Source organism: Pleurodeles waltl, chromosome 1_1, assembly GCF_031143425.1.
Source record: "Pleurodeles waltl isolate 20211129_DDA chromosome 1_1, aPleWal1.hap1.20221129, whole genome shotgun sequence".
NCBI lineage: Eukaryota > Metazoa > Chordata > Amphibia > Caudata > Salamandridae > Pleurodeles > Pleurodeles waltl.
The window spans coordinates 82558758-82585332 of record NC_090436.1 but is presented as its reverse complement, the minus strand read 5'-3'; the positions used below and the strand labels follow the sequence as shown (position 1 = coordinate 82585332).

The following is a 26575-nucleotide window of genomic DNA, read 5'->3' as shown; positions in this document are numbered from 1 at the left end:
TCAACTGCGGCACCTGCTACGATTATATTTGTAAGTGCTTCTTTTGAGGTTTAGTTTCTGTAAAATTGAGCATCGTGGCCTACCCAACCGGAGTATTTTCTACGAGTATGTCAGTAAGCGTAACCTAGCATGTTTTATGCGCCCCGTTTATATTGTACACTAAGGGTACGTGATGGGCCACGGGGTAAAACGTCTCCAGCAACCTTGTGTTCCTTTGGCAATATGATTGTTACTAGTGCGTCTTTGTGGAGATGTCCTCGTGCTTCTGAGCATCAACAACGCACCACCGGAATCGGCGGTAAACGCATTGGGGTCGTTTTGGAAAGCTGTCCATCATCCTGGTAAAAAGGCGGGAGTTCCTTTACCTACTTCGAGGGTGGACGGGGCGTGGCTCAGCGGGCGGAGCTTACAGGTGCTTTATAAAGGGAGAACCTACTACAAAAACGATTTTGTGTTTATATTGTACACTAGGGGTACGTGATGGGCCACGGGGTAAACATCTCCAGCAACCTTGTGTGCCTTTGGGAATGTTATTGTTACTAGTGCGTCTTTGTGGAGATGTCCTCGTGCTTCTGCGCATCAACAACGCACCACTTGAATCGGCAGTAAAACGCAGTGGGGTCATTTTGGAAAAGCTGTCCATCATCCTGGTAAAAAGGTAAAAGGCGGGAATTCCTTTACCTACTTCGAGGGTGGACGGGGCGTGGCTCAGCGGGCGGAGCTTACAGGTGCTTTATAAAGGGAGAACCTTCAACTCTGTTTCTCCAGGAGAGGAAGATAGAAACCGTGCGTCACAGTCAGATACAGATTACGCTCCAGTACATCATCAGTTCACCTCCAGGAAGGATTCTAGATTGTTTTCTGCTTTGGAATCTGAGCGCACAGCCTTGCTTTATCTTTGCCAAGCCCAGGAGTTAGGGTGGCTTGTCCTTTCCAGAAGCTGAGCTTCAACTGGGGCACCTGCTACGTTTATATTTGTAAGTGCTTCCTGTTGAGGTTTAGTGTCTGTAAAATGAGCATCGTGGCCTACCCAACCGGATTATTTTTTACGAGTAATTCAGTAAGCGTTACCTAGCATGTTTTATATGCCCCGTTTATGTTGTACACTGAGGCTACGTGATGGACCAAGGGAGAAAGTCTCTAGCAACCTTGTGTGCCTTTGGCAATGTGATTGTTAGTAGTGCGTCTTTGTGGATATGTCCTCGTGCTCCTGCGCATCAACAACGCACCACCGGAATCGTCGGTAAAACGCAATGGGGTCGTTTTGGAAAAGCTGTCCATCATCCTGGTAAAAGGCGGGAATTCTTTTACCTACTACGAAATGTCAATGTCCTATGCTTGGCACATTAGGTGGTGGTAGCATGTCATGTTTTGTTTTCAAGTCTAGTTGACCAGACCTTTTAATCTATAAGGGTGAGGCCCACCAACCTCTCCCACATACAGTTCTGCTGTTAAGTGAAACCCAGAACCTTGTGTGTGTGTGTATGGTAAGTGTGTACGTCAAGGGGTTCCCTTACTAGTGGACAGGGGCTTACTCTAGCACTACAAAGCTGCTCTATTAGTTGGTAGTGTGGGTGAGCAGCCTTATGCTTATCAGAGAAGAGTGTCAGACACCTGCAAATACTACACAGTCAATAAATGAGACACAGCTCATTAAGGAGATCCACACCAATTTACAAACATATTAAGTATCGTATAGGCACCAGAGACAATATGATGAGGTAAGTACATTTTGGAAGAGAAATAATTTCAGTTTCAAAAGTCTACAGTGCATTTTTCAGAGGCAACAATGTAATGCTATGGAGGAAAAAACTAATACTGCATACAGGTATAGTACAGCAACTTACAATCTCCTGGGCTTAAGTTAAGTATGGGGTGAGGGCTAAAGCAGCATCAACTCTTTACCTCGGGTGGCACTGGGTCATCCGGGTGCAAAGGTGCTGGTCAGCATTGAGTTGGCAATGTTATCTTATGGGGAGAAACATGTTGTGCTGTCCGGCACTTCACAGCGACGCACTGGGCCAATCTCTGGACTGAAGTGTGGGGCAAGATCCAAGGCCACACCAACTGGGCATTTGTTTTTTGGGGGGGGGGGTCTGGGTGTAGAGGTGCAATACAGCATCAGCTGCCCAATATTAGTCAATGGCAATCGGTCTGGTTAAAAACCGGCTGCAAGTTTGGACTGGGGCGCCAGCCTGGCTGAACCAGCAAGTGGGCTCAGCTCTCAGGATACTTGGACACCTTAGGCCCTCTTCCCCATGGGCCAGGTGAGACTGGCACAGAGTGGTCTTGAGGTGTCAGATTTTTGTCACACAGAGCGCTCTAAGTCGAGGGGCCCTATGCGGCAGAGGTTGGTCCACTGTGGGCAAGTGCAATGTAGGCTTTGTCTCTTGGGGGCCAGGGACCACTCTGGCACAGTTGGACAAATTCAGTTTGGGCTAGGTGGCAATGGTGCTTTTCGGAGGTCCAGAGTCCTCTCAGGTCTCTTGGGGTGCCTGCAGCATGCAGCTCTGCTGCTGCGCTGGAGTTCCTGGGTCATTGCTAAAGGCAGGCAGTCCTGCCAGGCTTTTGGAAGCACAACAGCTTGCAGGAAGAGACTACTTTGGCACAAGAACAGCAGACAGGCCGGCAGGACTGGTGCCAAGTCAGTTGCTTCTTCCTCAGTCTCTGCTTTCGCAGCTCTTGAGCCACCTTCTCCACAGGTCAGCAGGAATCCAATTGCCTGGTGGCATGGAAGTCTCTAAATACTGAATTTAGGGGAGCGTACGGCAGTAGCCAATGGGCTACTTACCCCAGAGGCCACTACACTCCTATAGGACCAATTCCTGTGGGAAGTGGGCATAACATTGTCCCAGAGTTCCTAATTTTCCCAACACCAACATGGCAGACTTCTAAATGTTGTGTTCACATCAGGCAGTTCACCTGAGGGATTTGGAGCGATGAGGAGTGGACACACCACTCTGAATACTAAATTCTACATTTCCCACCTGTTCAGGTGTCAAATTGAGAGGTGGGGGAATGACTGGAGGGGGTTGAGGTCTTACCCCCTGGGAAAGCCAAATCAGCACACCACGGGTGACATGCTTCTTTGAAGTCCCCTGCCTTGTAATGCACATATGCAGGTCATCCTGTTGGAAGGGATGTGTTAGCACCCCTGCCAGAGCAGGCGTTGTTCCTGTATGCCCAAGAACAAAGGCTCTCACCCTTGGGGGTCAGAAACCTGTCGGTAGCAGGTTAGTTAAAACTAGTCAGCTAGCACACTGGTTTCTAGGGGGTGCCTCTAATGTGCCCTCTGGGTGCATGTATTAATAAACCCATCAACGAGTCAGAGAGAGTTTATTAGCACAAGAGGTTTGATACCAAACATCCCTATTTTCAGTGAAGCCATCCTGTACGCTGGGGAACTCGTACTGACCAGTGTCCAGAACGTATACTTAAATTGCTTCCCTGTTCACTCACTACGTCTGAGAATCAACAAAGACATAGCAGGGGCATATCTGTTCTTGTAGTTATGCCCTCACATGTACCATAATGCACCATGCCTTAGGGTTAAAAGGCCTTCTGTAGGTGTGAGGAACATATATTGCATGCAGTGTTAGGCGACATGGCACACAGCCTGTGTGCCATGTCATGCTTTCACTTTAAGCTGCACCAAGACACGCAGCCTGCAATGGGAGTCTGCCTGTGCTAGTCGAGGGGCTCCCCGAGGGTGGCACAATATGTGATGCAGCTCTGAGGGACCATGTTTGGTACACATGACCTAGGTATCAGGGGTACCATTTACTAGGGACTTACGGTGGGGTGCGCAAAGGTATGGCCGATTAGGGAACAACTGCACAATTTTAGGGAAAAAGGTATAGCATTGGGGACCTGGTTAGAAGGACCCTAGTGCACTTTCAGTCAAAATTGCACCAAATACCAGGCAAAAAGTGAATGTGATCATGTCAAAAGGAGCACTTTCCAACATTCATGGGCAAGAAAATGAGTGCTCTGCAGTGTACTCAAGACTGCTATACGACCAAGGCTGGTATCCGACAGATAGTCTGTCGGAGTTTGAGAGGACATCACCAGAAGGCTGCACCATCAGCTGGACCAGAGGAGGTTCTGTCTGGCCTCCTATAAGCCTGCCTGCTCAGAAAAAGGAATGAGTCTGCATCACCCTGCAGGAGGGAATGATCTGAGGAGCAGAAGGAAAAAGACTGCCTGAAAGAGCGTACACAGATGCAACCAGTGACATTTTGCGCCACAGCTTTATAAAATAAGAGTGGCGCGAAAAAGTAATTTTTTTTGTTGCTTTATTCCTTGGAAGCAGTGGCAGCAAATTCAGGCAGAGGAGGGGAACACCGATAAAGAGGAGAGCACGAGTCATGTAAGTATTCCTCTTCCACGGCAGCTTATGGGGTTAAAGAGGGTCACAAGTTAAGCAACTAACAGCTCCTGCACATGCCACTTGCTGCATTCATTTAAAAAAAATAGGAGGCATGCTGCAGGGCTTCTGAAGAAGACTGCGCAACTTTTTATATTCGTGATCATGAAAGCGCATGGCATGTTTTGAGACAGCACTGATATCTGTTAGATAATATACAATTTAAAGCGTTCAAGAGTGTTTTTATATTTAATGATACTCTCAGCTAAGGCTGGAAAGGTCGAAGGATGGGGACTGCTTGTGTTACTGGAAGCCACTTTTGGAGCAGTGCACCAGTTCTGAAAGCACCTGGTACAGAGTTCCTTGTATATCCCATAGTTTTTAGGCAACAATAAAAGTTTCAAGATGCCCCTGGTGATTAATGCACCTGCTGGAGAGAGATCAGAAGTTTGTCTAGTGGCAGTTTTGACTCAAAGATAGCGTCGCACATTGGAATCTAACAGGCTCACTCAGACCTTCAGCCGCCCAAGGTTGATAAAACAAGTACCATCGAGATGGGTACTAATACAGCCTCTCATCACTGCCTTAAAGTTTAGATTATAGAGCGTTATAATTACTACTGATTGGCAGATGAAGTTGTCTTGAAAACTGCATAGATGGTGCAACTTGCCCTAGGCTAGTGAACCACAGGAATTTTATCAGCACATCCCTAATGAAAGCAGATTTCTGAATGCAGCCCTCGCAAGACCGTACTTTAAAAATATCACACAAGAGACACTTCGAAAATACGGATTGTCTCAGAACACCGACAAAAGTTTTACTTATGCTTAGATACCGCCACTGTGAAATTTGTGACCATGGAGGCCTTGTTGGGACATTCACCACAGAAAGAAGGGACAATAGCGGGCATGCAAAATGTGCATACATGTACTTTTATACATTTGCATAAGTTGTGTGTCTGTGCGCACTTATATGTGCATTTGTACATATGCAACCGTGTGTTTGTATGGTTGAGTCTAAGTCTGACTACGCATGTATGTGCGGTTTGTTTGCATCTATGCACATGTATTTTTGCATTTGTCAACATGTTCATCTGCAAGATAATTCTGGTGATTAACGGACCTGCTGTAGAGCGATTGGAGTGGTCTAGTGGCAGCTTTAACTCATAAGGTAGTGCAGAGGGTTAAAGTGCCTGCAGCAAAGAACATGTACCATGCAGATCACCGAACAGTATTATCTGTGTACAGCTTAGTGGGATACTGCTTTTGTCACAGATCCCCTTTTGTTACTGTGCAGTTCATAAGTTACAATCATATGTTTATAGATTATATGGTTTTTCCTGTACATCACAGTTCATAACAAATAACTGTACATTCTCTTAGAAACAGCAGTGTGAACATTGACATTGGGAAACAGTTAAACAGTACTCATCACTCAGCTTCGTTCCAAGTAGTAAACTTCATTCAAGTTTCACTCAGAGTGTGTTTGTGCAGGGCTGGTCGCGTAGTCTGGTGTTGTGTTTACATGGTTTGCTTAGGTAATTATGTGATACAATTTTACAAGTAGGGTCTTCACCTATAAACCATTGCGTTCCCTGGATCAGATCAATCCCAACATGTAAGTGCAGCATGCTCATGTCCCGAAAGACGATAAGGTAACATGAAAAGTGATGATAAAGTGAACAAGAACAAAAAAGAAAGAAAAAAAACTTAACAGCAACTGGTCTCAGAGGGGGGTCTCGCAGGAGATTTCCTAAGGGATTGTGAGAGTGAGGAGGGATATAGGTGTGCCAGTGTCTCGAGGTATTCCAGAGCTACAATCTTAGTGTCCATGTATGTGCTTGTCATGTTCTTTAGGTTTGCATGTGTTAGAGTGGGGTTTGCCCTTCACAGCAGGACCAAAGCATGGGGTACTTCAATCGCCAGAGAAAGGGGGGGCACTCTTGGAAAGGGATAGTGAGGGAATCATCGAAGGGCCTAACAAAGATTGGACTGCCCTGGTACACTGCAAGCTCATCATTTACTATGCTTTAAAAGCTAATACAGTTGAATGTATAATGAAGTATGTGTTGTAGATGGTGCCATATTTGCCCACATTTTCTTGGGAGAACCCCTAAGCCCTCCTTATAGTGGCCAGGCTCGCTTGCATTTCTTGGTGCACTTAGCCTAGGCTGCAGCGCACAGAGACCTTTTACTGCCGCACACAGTGGAAATAAATTAGAGGGAACATTGGATGCAACCATGCTGCAATTGGTCTCCTGTTCCCTCTCCATGTTTCCCAATAAGAATAGCAAAATACTACATACAACTATGTACCTGATTGGGTCAGTGCTGCAAGTGCATCGCTATGCAAGTCAGCCCGATTGGGGCTACAACCTCAGGACCATGGACATCTCACGGAGGATGGCTAAAATTGCCTGGTTGTCTGTATGGTGCAAGTTGGACCGAGACTGCCTTTTGGGTGTGTCCAGGAACATGCTGTGACTTCGAGGACACCAGTACAGTATATCACAGAGCAGGCTAAACAACATCTCTTACAAGGAAAAGCCAGCTGCAGAAGACATGAGCTAAACAGCTGCTGGATACAATTTTTCAAGGCACATTAAATTAGCAACTGCAATCAACTGTGTGCCCTTGTACAAAAAACACTCCCACATCTTACCTCCTTCAACTTATTCAGAAGGTCTTCTGTCTGCTTCTGCAGCTTCTCATTGGACAATTTCAAATTGTTCACCTGCTCTTCCAGGCGGGTAACCTCTTCCTTCTTGTTTTGTTGGATGCAAAATTTCAATACATCCAACATAACTTCCTACTCAGGAGATACCTTACACCGGCTTCCCTCTCATGCATGTTTGGTTCCCTGTCGCATGCCCAAGATGCCAACACGCAGGGGTTGACATGAAACGTGTTCTCGGCGTGCTGTACAGTTGCAGGATCATGGGCCTGAATCCTAGATGAAGTTGGACAAGTAACAGGACGTACTGATTTGCACACAATGAAGAGCTCAATGCTTGGCCTCCATCGCAGGTTGCTTGTTGTTAGGGCCGAAAACAGGTTTGTTGACCTGGCATTACTAATAGCTAACCGCCTTATTGCAATGCATTGGAAAGCGCAATGTTGGCTAGTACAGCACAATGGCAAGCGGCAACCCTAAGATGGGGGCGCGCAGAGGTGGCTTTGTGACGAGAAGAAGCTAAGGGCCTACAGAAATATCCTATAGCAGGGGATTGGGACGAGTTGTTGCTTGACCTTGATGCTCACCCAGCGGTGCCCAACAAGCCTCAGGACGGCCGCTGAGGGCCAGTCATTAACTCCACATTCCCCCTGAGTCACCTCTCTAATGTGCGATGCACTGCTCAAAACTGCCCCCAGCTCAACAGCTGTGTTGATATCTCATGTCACACCATGGTGGTGGTATGTCCTTACCCCGAGCCTGTGTTATGGACCTGGACAGAATATATTGTAACCAAATATTGGATGCCTTTCAGACGCATCACATGTTTGGTTCTTTCCAGTTATGCTATCTTTTACTTTTAGAAATATGAACCCTTAACTCCTACAACTTTTTCTGAGTATCCAGCATAAAATATGATGGGTATAATGTATGGATTTGTGATAATTGGTAATGATATGCTGCTGTAAATTTTGGAACGTGATTAGTCAATATGAAGGTTAAAAAAAGGTAATAGTGTACAATGTACATTTAAGAAGCAATTTCGTAGCATTTAGTAATTTTACAGATTTTCAGAAAATATAAATTTAGTAAATTATAGTGGTAGATTTCTAATGTGTGTGTGTGTATATCTATGTATACATCCATACACACATCACTCACAACATGTTCTGTGACATCACTGATATCATCTGAAATGACATAATTGATGTGCATGGCAGGGCCTTGAGTTATAGTGAATTTCAGTGCTCAGAGCAGGCGTTAAAGGGGGCATACCATTATTTAAAATGGGCCCCTATGTATTCTGCAGGAGTAGCACCAACATTTTGGCGCTACTCCTGCTGAGTACATCAATAGCGTAAAATATTGATGCTACTGCTTCCTACCCTGTGCCATATTTTAAATAAGACACACACATGGTGGCAGTAGGGGGGCGCTAAGGGGTGCAAGGAACAGTGCCACTGTCCTTAAATCTCCCCCTTAGTGTTTTCACACATGAAGATGCTTTATAAGGGAAACGTGACTGCGACGTTTGGAGTTGGACGGCAGCAGCACAAAAGCCACCTCAGCCCGATGTTAGCGCATAGTGAGGGATACTAAGTACTCTTCCAACAATGACGGAAGGTAGTGCAACTCAGAGAGCAAATATGGACTATAAGGTCAGTTATGAATAGGAAAATACCTTTGATGAAGAACTAGGATTGCAGGCACTTTATAATCTCTAGTGAATAAGGGGTATTACCTACACAACAAATATAAGGTGGGAAGGAAATCATTTTCCGTATCCATTTAGTGTCATAACCAACCTAGAGCCAGCCGAAAAATAAATATAGACCAACACGTAGGTTGCAGCCTAACATATTTCTGTAATGGGAGTGTTGCATAGAAGGGCAGTTGTGACAGATTTGTTGCTAGTGGAATTTCTAGGCAATTTAAAACTTGCCTTTTTCATAACCAAGCCTGTTCACAAGACAAACCTCCTTATTTAGAGGAATGTGCCCACACAGAAGGATTCCAGTAAGTCATAGACTGTTAGATGGATGATCTAGTTTCTTGTTAGTATTATATCTAAGAGCTCACTTAGAATGTCAGTGATATGCAAGGAGTGATCTGCTGACATTGTTGAGTTAATAAAGTACAGTAGTGAGAGGATATAGGGTTAATCTAATACTCAGATACATGGAAGCGTGTTCTTTTTGATTTGCTGTATCTGCAAAGCTGAGGAAAAGGAAGATGTTCACAGGACTAAGATTACAATATTTGTTGCACTAATATGCTGCCAGCCAAATTGTCTCTTTTTTATGCTTTTCTGAAATGGTGGCAGTGTTTGTTTTTTCTTAGAAGCAAAGTTAGATAGAAAATTCCAATGTCAATGACGCCAGGCCAGAGTTTTTCAGCCTGTAGTCATGGTTTCAAAGTATACCAACAATGAGAAAAGCCAACCTTCTTTGTTCTGGAAGTAAGGTACAGCTTGTGAAACAGTTTCCAAGTGTGCTCATTTGCCTCTTGATATTTTTGTAAGCAACCCGAACAACTTGGAATACCAAGTAAAAAGGAAAGCCTTTCCTGGCTTAGCAAGTAGGCTTAGGTCCCTCAACAAGCCCAAATATGGGTCTTCTTCAAAGAGCAACTTGCCATTACAAATTGTACAACTCTGACCATCGCTGTTTAGTCAGACAAAACTTCATCAACACACGTGTCTCCATCACTGGAAAGAATGAACATCCAAGTCAGTGATGCTAAATAACAGATAGACCACCAGGAGCTTTAGCTGATAAATTGGAGATTCCCTTTATTGTTAAGATGGTGGAGTCTAATCACCTGTCACTCTTGAACTTTAACAACACAGAAAGCCTTTGGATCCCATTAAATTTAAAGAGACTATCCCTTAGACAAATTCAATTCACGTACAAATTCAGACACGTTCTAGAAAGAATGATTTGGTAAGAAAATTGTACTTGATATCAACACTCAAAGAGAGTCTTTAAATCACTAAGCTAGAAGACCTCCTGTATTCTTTGAACATTGTAATCAGGGAAAGTCAGTCCTGCTCAACAAAACACAACATGTACTTTCAAGGATAAGACAACTCTATGCGTTAAACTGACTTTTCCTAATATTGACAAGTTAGTGTGTCCTACATGCCCAGATGAGGAGTACTTTCTGAGTCTCGCACACAACAAGTTGTTAGAACCACCATTTCCTATCCTCCCTGAAATTGAAGACTGGAGGTCTTGCTCAGTGAAGGCCGAAAATAGGACTAAAAATCATGATCAGATCCTCTATGCAAGAACATTTTTACAAAACATAATAGAATGGGTTAAATAAATGTTACCTGGGTTAGCTTGCTTTGTCTGAAAGGTGTATGCGCATGTTCTTGATCCAATGCACGGATGCATTCCTTCAGCTGTACAATTGAAAAAATGAATACATCAGGCATTTACACACTGGAAATGCAAGTGAATGCCAAAGAACAGAATTCAATACAAGACATTATATTTAGTGTAGGGCAAGGTTATTTTTAATTGACCAATTACAGACTAGTGAACTTCATTAAACAATCACATTCCTTATTGTAGTACTAACTCCCTAAGAATGAGCATATGTTCAACAGGGAGGTAACCCCATTTGCCTTAAAGAACAAGTTACTTACATTTGGTAACGCGTTATATGGTACAAACTATATTTAGCTGCAGAATCCTTACCTTTGAACTTCCCAGGCGTTAGACTGGATCTGGAAGCTTTTGCTTGAGCAGGACCTATGCGTGCGCCATTGGGTGGCTTCCTTCACTTCTGAGTGGCAATGTCATTGGCGCCAGATGTGACATCACTGTCACCTATACAGGCACCAGCGAGGTGCGCGGATGTCAGGTACTTTTTTCACGACTTTCCACGCCAGGAGCAGAGAGCCATGAAATGAACTGACGATCGTGTGACCAAACTAGGGCCCTGAAAGGGATCACCCTAATCCTAGAAAATAAGTCCGCAGAGTGGGGAGGCATGGGTGGGTGTAAGGAATCTGCAGCTAGATATAGTCTCCACCAGATAATGCGTTACCAAAGGTAAGTAATTTCTTCATCTGATAGAGACTTCTAGTTGCCTTATCTTTGAATAGATACCCAAGCCATACTATCCTGGCGGTGGGCTGCGGACAAATTATCCTACACTAGGAAGTCCTGCAGGACCGAATGGGGGAAATGCCCATCTCTGTGGACCTGACTGTCTAAGCAGTAATGTTTTGCAAATGTGTGCAGTGATGCCCACATTGCTGCCTAAGAAATGTTCAGGACTGGAAAACTGCATGCCAACACCATGTTTGCAGCTTTACCCCTGGTGGAATGGGCCCCCAAGCCCTCGGGAGGCTGCTTTTTGGCCAGTGTGTAGCAGATTTTTATACAGAGAATGACCCAGCGCGAAATGGTTTGTTTCTGTACTGTCCGACTTTTCTTTGCTCTCACATATCCCACAAATAGTTGGTCGGCACCCAAAACTCATTTGTGTGGTTTAGGTAGAACGACAATGCTCTTTTTGAGACCAGTCAGTAGAATCGCTCCTTTTCCTTAGAAGGATGCGGGGCAGCAATAAATGTAGACAGGGAGACAGCCTGCCCCCAAATGAAATGGCGTCACCACCCTTGGAAGGGTGCGAAGCACCACTTTATCGGGAAACACTGAGATATGGAGGTTTGGATGACAAAGCCTGCAACTCACTCACCCTCTGGGCAGATGTTATGGCCATGAGAAAGCCTGTTTTGATAGTAAGCAGCCTGAGGAGACAATTATGAAGTAGCTCAGAAGGAGAACACACCAGGAATCTAAGAACCAGGTTCAGGTCCTACTGAGCATAATGAATGGCAAAGGAGGAAACATGTACAAGCCCTTTAAGAAACCTATTTACAATAGGGAACTTGAATAAAGAGGGTTGGTCAGGCAGCCACAGAAAAGCGTAAAGAGCAGACAGATAAGCCCTAAGGAGTGCCCAGAGCAGAGCCCTGTTGGGCAAGATACAGAATGAAAAGAAGAACATCAGATAGAGAAGCAGAAAGAGGATCTATAGACTTCTGTGTCCAATAGTTTACAATGTTTTGTCAACAGCAGGCATATATAGTTTTGGTGGAGGAACGCATGGATGCTAGAATAATATTACAGACTTCAGAAGGAAGTTCGAAGGCTGCCAACTGTTGCCGCTCAATCTCCATGCATGAAGGCGTAGCGTTGACAGGTGGAGGACCCGCTCCCTGCTGCAACAGAAGATCCTCCCGAAGGGGCAGCCTGATCGGAGAATTGATGCTCATTATCAGAAGCTCAGGATACCAGACTCTCCATGCTCAGTCCGGAACCACAAGGATAACTTTGGCCCTTCATTCTCGATCTTCTTGAGAACTCTGGGCATAAGTGGTATGGACAGAAAGGTGTACAGGAGGCCTGAACGGCACATGTGACAAAAAGCCTCGCTGAGAGATTGCCGCCTTGGAAACTCTAACGCCCAATACTGCTGACATTGCGTGTTCTCTTCGGAGGCGAACAGACCTAACCAAGGCTCTACCCACTGCTGAAAGAGTCCTTGCGCCACCTCTGAATGGAGATGCCACTCGTGATCCACTAGGCATCGATGGCTGAGTTAGTCTGTCCTGGCATTCAGAGAACCTGCCAGGTGTTAAACCACCAGGGTTATACCCTGTTGTTCCAGGCATGTCCAGAGACGCAGGGCCTCTTGACAAAGGGCCCACAACCCAACACCGCCCTGCTTGTTGCATTACCACATTGTGGTGGTGTTGTCTGTGAACACATGCACTACCTTCCCCTTGACAGATGGAAGAGATGCTTTCAATGCTAACCGGATCGCATGGACCTCCAGTTGATGTAGAGCCCTGACTCCACCGGAGACCAGAGTCCTATCTGCATCTTCACCTCTACTAGATAACGGCCCCATCCCAGATGTGACGTATCTGTCACTACTGTGAAATCTGATTGGGAAAGGGAGAGGAGCTTGCCTTTGACCCAATTGCGGTTCGTAAGCCACCACTGCAGGTCTTTTGCAGTTCCTTCTGAGATCTAGACCATGTCAGAGAGATTCCCCTGATGCTGCGCCGACTGGAACTACAAGTCCCACTGCAGGGCCCCCATATGTCATCTGGTATGATTCACCAACAGGATGCAGGAGGCCATGAGGCCCAGCAGCCTCAGAGTCAGTCTGAGGCTGCTGACATACAAGATAATTAACATCACCTAAAATGTCCAAGACCATGGCCTGGAAAGACTTTAATGAATGTGTCACAGAGGCTGTGTTCCTGCTAAACAGAAACACTTTCGACTCTTTGAGAGCAGTATATATTTTCTAATTCACTGGATACAAGGAAACATCTGTGATGGCTACCGAAGACTGGTAAAATTAGAAATCAAAAATTAAATTTTACACTGCATCTCAGTAGAAGATCTTTTTTCCACTTTTCAGCACGATTTCAGAAGACGACTTTTTTCCACTTTTTGGCACCAGTGGATTGAGAACCAGGGGCAGTGTGCCATCTCCCCTTACTTAATGTACCCAGCCCTGGGCGATGGGGTCCCAGAGGCCCAAAAAGGAATTGGGAAAAGGGGCCCTTACTGATGCCTCCCTCCCCATGCATTTAAAATAAAAATAAAATGGAGAGTGGACATTTTTTTATTTTTTTGCCACAATCCAGCTGGATTGTGGTAATAACCGTAGACCTTTCTCAGAGCCTCTCTCACTCATATGGGCCTAGGGACACAGGGTATCCCTACCCTGGCTTCTTTTATTGTTTTTATTATCAAACTTCAGGACAGGGGACTAAGTCCCCGAGTCCTGTAATAGCTGCCAGCAATATTTTTCTCATGTTGCTGGCAGTCAATCAAAGCCTTGTTAGGCTCCCACGGAGCATATCGGCCCAAAGGAAAAAAGTTCCCTGGGCCATCAGAAGGCTCTATTTTTTTTTAATTAGGCTTGAGGGACTCTCGCAAGAGTCCCTCAAACCCAACTGTCCAGATATTTTAGCAGTGGTGCTTCTGAAAGAGGTCTATGAAAAATGCATGGGTATTTCTGCATTTTGGGACCCCCTTTTTCCTCAATCCCCGATTGACGGATCATCCCGAAACCTCCATGCACAAACTAGACAAAAAAGAAAAACCTTTTGCAAAGTTTAATGGAAATTTGTCATACAGCGTCAAAGTTATTCTCAAAACTAAACAGGCTTTCCCTATGGAAACGCTGACCTAACTATAGCTGCCCAGTGGCGACTATTTCAGAACTCATGGATATTGGCATAACTAAACTGTGCAACATAAAAATAAATTTTTGCATCACAACTGCATTTTTTAGTTATTTTATGTAAACAACTTAATTGCTTTAGAACCTTATGCACCCAAAATAAGTTCCATTAGTGAGTGCTGCACTTAATAACTAAACTGCATCATACCTGTTGTTCTTTCACATGCCCTCAAACAGTGAAGTGAAGCCCCACGCAGGTACATACAAGAGATGGAGGTAATAACTATTTTTGTTTTCAATAGTGTGTGGAAGTGCTGGTTCTCCCATTTTCATTACAATGTCCTGTTGAGGGACAGCTGTGTAAGTAGAAGTATGTATTATCAATTTGTGAATATTTGGTATAAAAACTTGCTTTTATCAAGTGCCTCATACTGCACTTTTACTTCTTCTGAGAGCCGTGTTTACCCGGAACAAGACATGTAGTGTAAAAACTTCCAGCAAAGTGGTGCCTATGCCATCTTTCTTCAATGTCCCTCCTCAACGTTCACAACAATTGGAATCTGAGGTCCGAGTCTGGTCAAATCTAAATGTAGTCGTTTTTTTCATGTACTAGTCCCCGAAATAATTTGTAATTATCTTTTCTTGATTATAGCAATGAATGATAAAAAAAATATTATAATACATATTAGTTTGAGTCTAAGTGTCAGAAGTTACTTTTAATGTATTTCAAGTAGACATGAATATTAGTTAATTAGTCAAAAAGTGGTAATACTTTAGCTGGAATAAAAATGCTTTTACTACTTTCTGAAAAGATGTGGCTTGCATTTTTCCAATCTAATGAGTACATACTTGGAGTATGCACCAATTTAATGGTCCACAATATGCGATCATTTCTAGATACGTTTTACTTGGGAAACTCTCCTCTGTATAAAATAGGTTCATATTTATTACTGTGTACTGCTCAGTGCAGGGTTCAATTGTTTCTTGGCACTGGACCATGGCATCTGCTTACATAGCAAAAAAAGAGGCGACATCAGGTTAGTGCCCAGGCTCGCAGTTACAATGACTGAGTCATGTACATATTTGTAAGGCATGTTACGTAATTTTTTTTAAACTGCTTTATTGATTTGGCGCAGTAGATTTTCTTTGGTAAATTATTCAAGAGTTGCTACTAAGAAGCGTCTGTCATCTTTTTATTTTTTTCTACAACTGATTCTTAGGTTGATGAAGAGATGCTCTTCTGCCGAGTGTAAGTTGCATGGAAGCGTGCATTGCACAATTGTTTTGTATGTATCTGGGTGCTGTGCCTTTAGTGCATTTGAAAGGGAGGCAGAGAATCTTGAATTTGATGAAGTAAGTTACCCGTAACTACAATCCTCCAGTTTTGAAACCTTAGATAGATTCACATGTTTAAATCATTCCCAGTCTTCTTGCTGGAAATCCCTGTGTTAATCATATGTATCAGTAAGAAAAAAAAACTCCATTGGAAAAGCTGAAACCAACCTTCGTTTAGTAGCACTGCAGTACAAAAGATCCAAACGCACAGCACATGAGTTGAGAAGACTTTAAACACCACCCCCTCAAAATGCCACCATACCTCAGATTCCTTAACCAGTACATTAGAGAAGAAATGGTGTAAGCCTCAGAATGGGAAAGTCTGAGTGTCGCCTGTGAGCTGTGAAACACACAAATGTTGGAGAATTGAGGCTACAGGTAAGAAACTTGTTTCTTCTCCAGCACTAGATCTTTGATAGATTCAAATGCTTGCGTAATGATCTTATATGAAGTGTGCAGAGCACAGCCAGATTTAGAATGACACAGGGGCTAGCATCCAGTTTGCAATGCCCTGCTTGTAGAGAGGACAAACTTTCTGGAAATGATTTATATATTTTCTCTTAACAGAAGGAGGTTCTTTTAAGACTTCTTTTTGACTAAACAGAAACAATTGTCCCATAAATAAGGAGAGTATAACATTGAGTGCATAAATATACTCAATTATTCCCATTTTGGCTCCAGTTGGAGTGTAAGAATAATTATCTAGTATGCAGTATATATGAATAAATCAGATTGAGATAGTCTTGCCCCAAACTCAAATGAGCTAATTATTAGGGGTGAGTGAGATAAGACTGTGGACCTAATTCACAAAGGTAACTTACACATTTTGGTACATTTACACTTTGGAGTAAGTTTGCTTCTTTTTGGTATTCACAAACTGCACTTTTGTAATAAGTTACACTTTTGTAGTAAGTCCAGCACTATACACGATTAACTACTGGTACTGCAACGCCCTCCCAAGAGAAAGTAACGGAGGTAGGGACTTAAAATAAAACCTCCATAATAAATAATTCTAAATTAAATTATTTTTAAAACGTAAAATAAATACATATAAATTAATATTAGAAATATATAAAATATTGCATATTATTTTGTAATACAACGTTTAATAACTTGTTCTGAATTGTAAAAAAAATAATGGAACAACAAATTGTTACATTACTGTTTAAATTTTCAATATTTTATAATTAAATTATTAATATTTTAACATTATTTCCTATGTTTAATTTATGTGTACTTATATTTTTGTTTAATTTAATGTACAAGTAAAAGTACAAAAAAAACTTTATTCGACTTTCAGCAAGTCATAAAAGTGTCAAATATTTTACATTTTAATATACAATAAATACAATAAATAGACTAAAATCTTAATGATTTACAATAATAAAGGATCCATACATGAAAAGAAGAGAAAAAAAAAAAAAGAAAAAAAAAAATGTTTAAAATTCTTTAAGAAAATTTCCTTAGTACGAACCGTTAGATAAAATAGTTCAAGTTATATTGCTGCCCCCATGCGCTTTCTTGTGTTTAATACGGAGCATAAAAAATTAGCCAAGGCTCCGCACATCTCAATGGATGATAGCACCTGGAGGCTGGCATACGCGGTACGACACTGAGTGAGATTAATTAGCCTTAGAAGAGGGGCTACTAAGCGCTTTCTTTGCTTGGCATAAAATTTTCAAAATAAAACCACATGGATTGTGGTTTGTGGTGCCTTTGCATCACATGGGCAAGCCTTCAAGGTGGTGCTCCAATCATTCATAGTTGGGAAGGTCACTAGACGGTGGAATATATCTAGCCTCAGTCTGGTGAGAACAAAACGATGGCGGGGATTTATCACGTTCGTCAGATAAGGCTGAATGGCCTCCGTCGACAAAATTATTTGATTGTGAATGACGGTGTTTTTTTTTTAATTCAACCTCCCATCGTAAATCTTCTAGGTATTTTAATGCCAGAGCACTCAGGTCCTTCCTAGAGATTGTTACCAGCAAAGCTGGATTTGTGTAATAAGCTTTATTGCCCATGTTTTCAAAAAAAGTCATAATGTATCTTAGCCAGGGCACCCTTGTTGCGTATATAGACTCCATGCAGTCAGTCAAAATGGCCTTATTTAATTCAGTATGTTCCTCGGTCCAGATTTTGTGCCATAGCAGTAAGGGTTGTATCTTTATCAAATCGGTAATAAAGGGGAACCCCAGTTCTGAGTGGATAATGTATGATGATGTACCTTTTGGTACCATCAATAAGTATCTTATAAAATCGTTTTCAACCGTCTGCACCAGGTTACAATCGGTGTATCCCCATATTCCGGACCCATGCGTGGCGGCTGGGATGCACTTGGCTTTGTAAATTTTTATCATATTTGGCGGGGTAATTCCCCCTATCCTTTTGGAAAAAAGCCTTAGAGCCATCGTTGTTTTTATAAGCTGGGCTTTTTTTGTCTTCCTACAATTAGCCCAGGAGCCCTGATTGTCAAACATTATGCCCAGATAGGAAAAGGTGCGTGCAGTTTCTACTCTCCCATCCGCGGTTGTAATGTTGTAGGATTTGCCGCGTTTCCCACCACAGTTCATAATGAACGTTTTTGAGCGATTGACAGTAAGGCCCAATTGTGACATGAATGTAATACAAGTAGTTAAAAGTTTTTGTAAGGCTAACGGGGTCCTGGCCATTAAAACTGCGTCATCTGCATAAAGTCAAACCGGGACAGCACGATTGCCTATTTGGGGTAGATCTTTGCAATTACTAGCCAACACATTTTCTAAGTTATTTATGTACATTGAAAACAGGAACGGAGCAAGAACGCAGCCTTGGCGCACGCCTCTAAATATGCCAAAAGGGCGAGTACTTTCCCCCTTTAGGCCGTACCTCACTCTTGCTCTGCACCCTGTGTACATGTCTCGAATAAACTGAATTATGGCTGGTTCTACCCCCATGCTGCTTAAGATATCCCATAGCTTGTCATGTAGTACACAGTCAAATGCTGATGATAGGTCAATGAAAGCCAGATGCAGATTACCTTCTCTAATCCTTGTATACTTTCCTATGATAATACTTAGATTCAGGCTTTGTTCCACTGTCCCAATACCTTTCCGGAATCCGTATTGGACAGAAGATAAAGCTCTCTTTTCTTCTGCCCATATTTGCAATCTGTTCAGGATGATTCTCCCTGCTAATTTAGCCGTTGAGTCCAGCAGGGAGATTGGTCTATAGCAGGCTGGGTTAAGACGGTCACCTTTTTTATATATAGGAATTATATTAGAATCTCGCCAAGATGGTAGGGGACCTTGTATGCAAATGTATGCAAATGGCCCTTAATGACTGCGTTAATACAGGGCCCCATAGGTGGATATTGGCCTTGTATATATCAATCGGGACGCCATCGGGGCCCGGAGCTTTCCCTGATTTGCTTAAAGATATGGGATCCTCAACCTCCTCGAGGCTAAATTGTGGGGTTATTAACAAGCTTGTGCCTTCCTGGGGGGCTTGGTCATATACAGGAAGTGTAGGGTTCGCTTCGCTGTCCCGCGCGTATATTTTAGAGAAGTGTGCGATCCAGTCTTCTTCGGAGATCGCTATTTCCATCCTGGGGGAGTCTCTATCCCCGAACATAGGTGAGTTGATTGTTTTCCAAAAGAGAATATTATCTTTCGTTCGGCTAGCTGTGTGTAGAGTTTCCCACAGAGTTCTTTTTAGAGTCAATTTCCTTCCCTTCATTGCTGCTTTATATTCTTGTCTACACTTACGTATCTCTATTAAGGATCTTTTTGGGGCTTTTAGAGCCTTTTTCAATTTCCTATGTGCTTGTGAGCAGTTATAATCAAACCATCCAGAGGCCCTTTTTTTCCCGGGTTACCCCTTCTGGTAGTAAGGGCTTTCTTTATGAATTGCATAATCAAAGTAAAGGCATTTAAACGTCGCCCTGGATCTAGATTCTCACTTAAACAGTCTGCAAAAGCGTGCTTGCAGTCGCTTAATAACTGTTTAAGGAGAAAGCCGGGGTCAGTCTGTGACCATTTCAGGGTGTATCCGTTACGCGGCATTAATTCAATGTCGTCTATCAGGGTGGGCCTGTCATCTCTATCTACTGTTGAGGGAGTTATTAGAAGGTTGAGGCTCTGGGGGTAGTGGTCGCTAATTGCGATGTCATGCAATGTATATTTCTTGAGGTAATGTGTAAAATGGGTTGACATTAAAACGTAATCAATCACGGTATTTGCACCCCTTCCGTTGTATGTTGGTTTAAACTTTGATTCAGCAGTGTATAATTCGTTTGCGAAGGATAAATTGTGGGTTTGTGCCAGTAAATTCAATGCGTCTCCTTGGGTGTTATGTGCAAAATGGAGACTTAAGCCAACACCTTCAGAATCCCAGCCACATACCTTATCTGAGGTTTCTTTACAGGGATGGACATTGAAATCTCCACCCCAGATCATAAAGGTCTCACGGCTGTTATTAGTACTTGTTATTTTTTTAAAATAATTTCCCATCTCCATTAGGATGTTAGCAAACTCTCCTGGGGCTGCATTATTATAAAAGTTAATGATGACTAGATGAGTCTTGTGATCCAAGTTACTCTCTATCATTTGATAGTATGGACTAGTAAATTTCATCTCTAGGTTTTGTAGTCGTAACTTGTTAGAGATGTATGTGCATAAACCCCCTTTTGGTCTGCCGTGCCTAGACGGGGCAGCTGGTGAGTGAAATGTTTTATAGCCGTTGATGTGAAGGGGACTCGTTATCCACGTCTCTTGGAGGCATATGCATGAATATTTTTCTATAAAGTTCACCCAGGTCTCATTGCCTATTTTGTTGTTTAAACCTGCAATGTTCCAGAATAGTAGAGCAATCTCTGCTTTCTGTTTAGGGATACCTAATTTAATGTAGGAAAACTTTGTGTGGTCTGAAAGTAAGGCACTTGGGGCAGCTGTACTATGCAAATCTGAAAGGTCCCAGAAACCTGAAGTAACTAAGCATCCCGCTCCTTCTGAAGAAGATGCGACCACAAGCTGCAGTACAGAATTAGAAGAATGCAGGAAGACATCATGTCTAGCAGAGACTTAAAGAGTTGGACTGACATGGTCGCTATTTGGAATTTGATGCACCAGGGATTCAAGTCTGCTGACTTGCTCCTCTTGAGGGAAAGCCTTCCATGATATAGTGTCCAGAATGGAGCCCAAAACTGGATCCATGTTGTGGATTTGAGGTGAGATTTGTCTTTGTTCTGAGTAAGTCCTGTCTGTGGAATACATTCGAATGTACCTTTGCAAAAGATTTTACCTACGAAGGTGTAAGTGGGGGCCTATGGCTAGTTAAGATATTCAGGGCTGGCCTAAGGCTGAATTGTAGTATTCTGACTTGTAATGGTAACTGGTGATTAAGTGGCAGGAATGTGGAAGTAAGCATCCTGCAACTCCAACAACGTTGTGACCTCTCCCTTTTGAAGCAGCTGGAGCACCTCTTGTAATGGAGCTATCCTAAAGGATAGTTTCTTGAGATATTTGTTCCATTGTTCAATGTTCACAATTGGATGCCATCCTTCAGATTTCAGAAGGCTTTCTTCCCCTATGATTTGGGGATCGGCTCCAAGAACTGATTCTTAATATGGACAGGATCTCTACTTTTAATAGTGTCTTTAGCGGCGGACGCTACATTAGTTGCTGGGTGAGTTTGACCATATGCTCAAAGTAGACCACATTCAACACCAGTTTGTCTGCTCTAACAGCAACCCAGTTGTATTAAGAAGAAGAAATTCTCCTACCCACTTGGCCAGAAAGGAACCAAGAGGATATGAGGTAGTCATGCGAGGAAACTGACAACAGTGTTGTAGAGAATCTAGTTGCCTGGGTTTTCCACAACGTTTTTTTTGGGGTTGCTGCATAGAGAAGCAAAAGGTTATAGATTTCTGGAAGAAGGGAGTAATGGGTTGGCAGGTAACAGAGTTCCTGAGCTGACTGCTGGGGCTGGAAATGCTGTGTTTGAAGCCAGCAATAAAGGTTGCATGAAACCTCCCTCAGGCAATCCTGAAAGGCCACCTGTGATACTGATGCACAGCACGGGATATGGCACTGTTTGGGTCAGACTTGATAGCTTGAAATGCTTTGTTCACAGATTCTTCCCATCACACAGCATGCCTACAATCTGATAAGGTTCCTGAGATGGAAAAGAGGTTGTGCAAAGCGCGCCCTGGCCCCTGAGCACAGCAGCCCCAGCCATTTGATGGAAATCTAAGCCAGAGACATCTTTGGCATTGTAGATCATGGCTGATGATGCGGTTTGGGCTTTTTCTCCCACCTGAAGGATAGTGTTTGCTTCCTTTTCTATCATAATGGCCAATGAATTAGCTGCCTTTAAAGAGGGATAGGGCCAATGCTGGTGTATTGTCTGGCACCATATACTTCTTGTAGAGCCTGGAAGTGAGTGTGGTGATCAAGGCTGGCAGCTGCATACTTGTAAAATGTCCAATATTGCCGAAAATGGGAATAGATGCAACAGATTTTCTCTGTGTCTCTCTAAAAGAAGCATTGTATTTCTTCTTCAGAGAATGGCAATTCAAAGCACTTGAACACCCTTTCTAGCAGTGAGGGAAAGCAGGCTACATCATCTGGCGGTATGCCAGCTAGGGGTGGGTGAAACTTGCAGAGTTTCACTCTGTGTAATTCCAAAGAGTTTAGCCTACCGGCGGAAATATGCGTGTCACACTGAAAAATCAGTGTGAACGGCACCATGCAGTGTGCAAGAGCGTGCAGCCACTCAAGTTGATTTTGCTGCCGCTCGAGTAGAAAATCTACTTGAGAGGCGGCAATCTATTTGAAAAGCAGCCTTCTGACAGTGACTGCTCACAACTGCCCGAGTTAAAAAAAATGGTGCTAGGGGGTCCCAAATCTTGCTTGCGTTTCTGGAGCCGTGAAGGAAAAAAAAATCCACTACTCAGCGATTGGCGGAATTTGGCTGGAACTCCGCGTTATAAGGGTAATGCAGAGTTGCCAAATTCCGCCAATTCCAACCACCCCTAATGCCAGCATGCTAGGACGCTGGAGCACCTGTTGTTGAGGCAATGCAATTAGCCCATTTCAGCTGATGGGTGTTCATGAAGCTCGCCCTCTTATACTCTCATTATGGATAAACATGTCCATTGGTCGAGTGTGCACGAGATGTTAGTTGTGGAAGGGCAAGTGGTGACTATATTGGTGATTTGGACATGGGCGGCACTGAGATTTGTAGAAAATGTTCTTGTGAAAATCTGGTGTAATTATCCACCATCATATGGTGTAACTCTTTGATCAAGTCTACTGCTAGTATGAGCATTTGCTGTTCTGGGGAAGTATCTTACTCTTAACACTCATCATAATGTCTATTGTAATGGTGATGACCATACCCAGTTCACCTCCTCACGTTCTGGGTGCATTGCAGCTGTCCTTCACTTTTGCCCTGGTCTGGATCATATGGTTGGCTCTATTCTTCTTCCCGACATCTGACTAGCAATTACACAGGACAGGTTGCAGGACTGACATGGATTTTTCTTCTGGTGAGTCAAAATGCTATGGCTGAAATTGGGGGGAGGGGACCTTACTTGAGGATGTATTTTACGGGAGCAGAGCAGTCGACACCCCTTTGACATTGTCCATCGAGCTGTCAACAATGGCTTCGACAACGGAGAAGTTGTCAACGTACGCGCCATAAACGATGAGGCAGTCCACTTTGTAGACACTGCTGTCAATGGAAGAACAGATGCAGATGTGGTGCCAACAAACACCATCATTGAGGATGGAATAACCAGTTGAAACTTGAATGGAGACGAAGCCTCAGAGACAAAAGGGGTTTCTCGGGTACTTGATGGACCGCATGTCTTTGATGAGGGTTTTGCTGTGATTGTCAGCTTTAACAGACACCTCAACATGCACTTTAGCCCTTCTTCATTGGCTTCTTAAGACTTTTTACTGGTGTTACCTGGGGGTGCAAGCCAATTTCTCAGAGAAGGTGAATTTTAGTTATACATTCCCTCCTTAAGCAGGCCTTTTCTTTGGTTTATTTTCCTCTGAAGGGATACTGTGGGTGGACTCATCTTCTGAAGAGTAAGGGCCCCTGGCTTAGGTCTTTTTCTGGAGCCATCTGAAGAGACAATCTGCATGGTAGCTAAGGGCTTATGAAGTACAGTTCCTTTAAATCCTGCAGTCTCTTTTTGCATGTGGTATAGGTAAAGGCAATAAATATCCTTTTTGCAGGGGCCATCTGCATTTTCTTACCAAAGAGACACAAGGTATAACCACAGCCTTCTTTGGAGTTTCTGTCTGCAGAAAATCCAAAACTTTACTAGGCCAAATTCTAAATGCATCTGCCCTAGCACATAAATTTCCAGACATCCATGGAAAAAGGTAGACTTTTATGGTTTAGAGAAAGAACTCTGAGAAGAGCTCCAACGTGGCTCTAGTCTACATGGCATGCAGTAGAAATCTGAGGTATGGTGGCCTTTGAGGAGGAGTGCAGTTCAAAGTGCTCTCACTGGTTGGAGTTTGGGTCTTTTGCATTTAAGTAATTGTGCAAAATAAAGTGAAGCTGGTTTCAGATTTCTCTTCAATACTAAATATGTTTACCATGGGCACTGTCATCTGGTCCAGTTATGTGCTGTTTGGAGTGCAGGTGTGAGTTTGTGCATCGTTTGCACAGTCGGAGTCCTATATGTCTTAGGGGTGCTTTATGTAGGGTGTGCTGCAGATCAGGAAGGTAAACCCAATATATAATAAGGCTTCTGATCTAAAGGTTTTAAGGATTGGCCCCACCGGCCCATCTGAAACTTCTTAAAGTGTGCTGATCCCGAGACTCCACTGTGGTATCAGCATCTTACAAGACAACATCTAGACCAGCATGGAACTGCAATGTCCAACAGAAATACAGTTTTAGCAAGGGAAAAAACACTTCATATAAGCTTTACTATCTTAAATGTGTCTCTACTTAGCCTATACAGTAACACTTAAAGCTGCCATTGTGGCAAAGCAGAGTAAAGTCAGTTTTAAAGAAGAAAAAAAAACATCCACAAGCTGGCAGCAGAGAGAAATCTCTGGAAGACTACAACTAAACAGGAAGCCTAGTTAAACTTACAGCTAGAAGGCTCTGATTTATTTCTGCTCCTTCAAACTTGGTTTGTTTGTTGGACTCCCTGGCATCCGCTGCTCTCTCGCTACCAGCCAAGTCGATGAAAGACATCCTAGCAAAATAAACAAAGTTAATCACAATTATTTTCTATTTTAATAGAACATGAAGGAGACTGCTGAAGAAAGATTCTTAATTTTAAAGAAACTCATAACTATCAGTTTAATCTGGAAGTTATTTTTTTGTGCTCAAAAAATTGCATCAACCAATGTTCTTGTTTAAGAGGCCACGTGGTACAAATACTCTGTTACCCACCACAGTGTTTCCAGTGCGCATTGCCCATCATTCTCTTGATTCGTATGTGTGGAATAGGCTTCCTTTGGATGGAACCGAAATAGAACATATCACTTTCAGAGCCTAGAAGCCTGAGAGTAGGCTTAGAAGGCTGAGAAAAGTATGAATTATGAAATATAATCTGAGTATGAGAGATGAGTAATATGACTGAAGGAGCCCTAACATTTTCAGGCCTACCAGAAAGAGACATTCCAACATATTTAATGCAGGGTAACTACATATACAACAGTCAGCCAATGATTTGACTGAAAATATTTGTAAGTAAAGATTGGCAAACTGGATGAGAGTCTCAGAACTAGCCCCAAGCTGCATCAGAATTTACATAAAGAAGCATGGACAAGCAGTCTCTTCACAGGGGTGTGTCATTATGCTTCTTGTATTTAAACAATGAAACAATATATTTTGACTGCAGGTTCATGGATAGAGCATAAGAATACAGATAGTATGCCAATGAGGAGATCCTTGAAGCCATCTTGCTCAGGTCGCAATACGTGACAGAAGTTTGTGAAAAAGATTATGATCAAAACTAAAGAGTCACTTGCGTCCAGTAAAATAATTCCGAAGATAAAAAGGTTATACTATTCGCAACCCTCCTAATGAGCCCAACTATAGAATGAAGATGCGAGGCACCTTGGGAATCATATGGTAGGCAAGCAGTAAGTTAAGGATCTTTATACATTAATGTCTTTAGCACTGAAACCAATTGCTTCATTTTAGATGTGTGGTAGCGGTTCAGTTTCAAAGAGCGATTGGTGTACACAGAAAAGATAAAATTCCTGTGTGACTACTCTCTCCATGCAGCATTCTCCATTTACAAACATTTTCTGTGCTTTCCATGCTTTGTTTTCAGAGCACACTTTGAACTCAATTACTTAGGGCCTCATTAGGAGTTTGGTGGTCCCACCACGGGACTGCCAAAACTGCAGGGAAGATGCCACTGTCATAGTGGTGCCACCACCCCTCCACCCCCAATACAATGTTCGAGATTGTCTGAACAGCAGGAACTGTGCTACGAGATAACACTCGGCTCCCTTAAAGGAGGTGAGTGCTATCATGTTGCACAGAGGGGGCCGACCAGCACCCTCAGAATGCACACTGTCTGCAAAGCAGACAGTGCGCATTCCGACAGTGCTGGGCAGGGAAGCCCCTGCACTGCCCATGCCATGGGCAAGGGCAGTGCAGGCCCCCCCGTGGCTCCCAGCACTTGTTCTCCACCAGCCTTTTCATGGCTGGGTCCCACCATGAAAAGGCTGGCGGAGAACAAGGTTGTAATCAGCCAGGTGGCACGGAGTTCAGCACCGCCCTGGCTGACTACAACCAAGATTGCCGTCACACCGTCGGCATCTGTGATCCTGGTAGGGACTGCAGTCGGACCACCACAGCCGCAGCAGTCCAACCGCCACCGCAAGGCTGTCAGTCCTAAGACCGCCAGCCTCGTAATGAGGCCGTTACTTAGTAAGTTCTAGCCTTTTTTATTAGAATTACTTTTCACTAGTAAGAAGCTACAAAAGCGTAGTTTTGCTTCCTGTTATA

At 43.3% G+C, this 26575-nt stretch overlaps 1 protein-coding gene across 2 annotated transcripts in view; it reads right to left on the bottom strand.

Annotated features, from left to right (window-relative positions):
* The window catches only part of KIF24 (kinesin family member 24), a 135299-nt gene that overhangs the window by 49487 nt on the left and 59237 nt on the right, over positions 1-26575 (bottom strand). For both annotated transcript variants that reach the window (XM_069216235.1, XM_069216153.1), the window contains exons 8-9: positions 24698-24803; positions 10374-10445 (exon numbers count right to left, since the gene is read on the bottom strand). In XM_069216235.1, coding sequence (XP_069072336.1) covers positions 10374-10445; positions 24698-24803 — 178 coding nt within the window. The remainder of the gene's footprint in view (positions 1-10373; positions 10446-24697; positions 24804-26575) is intronic.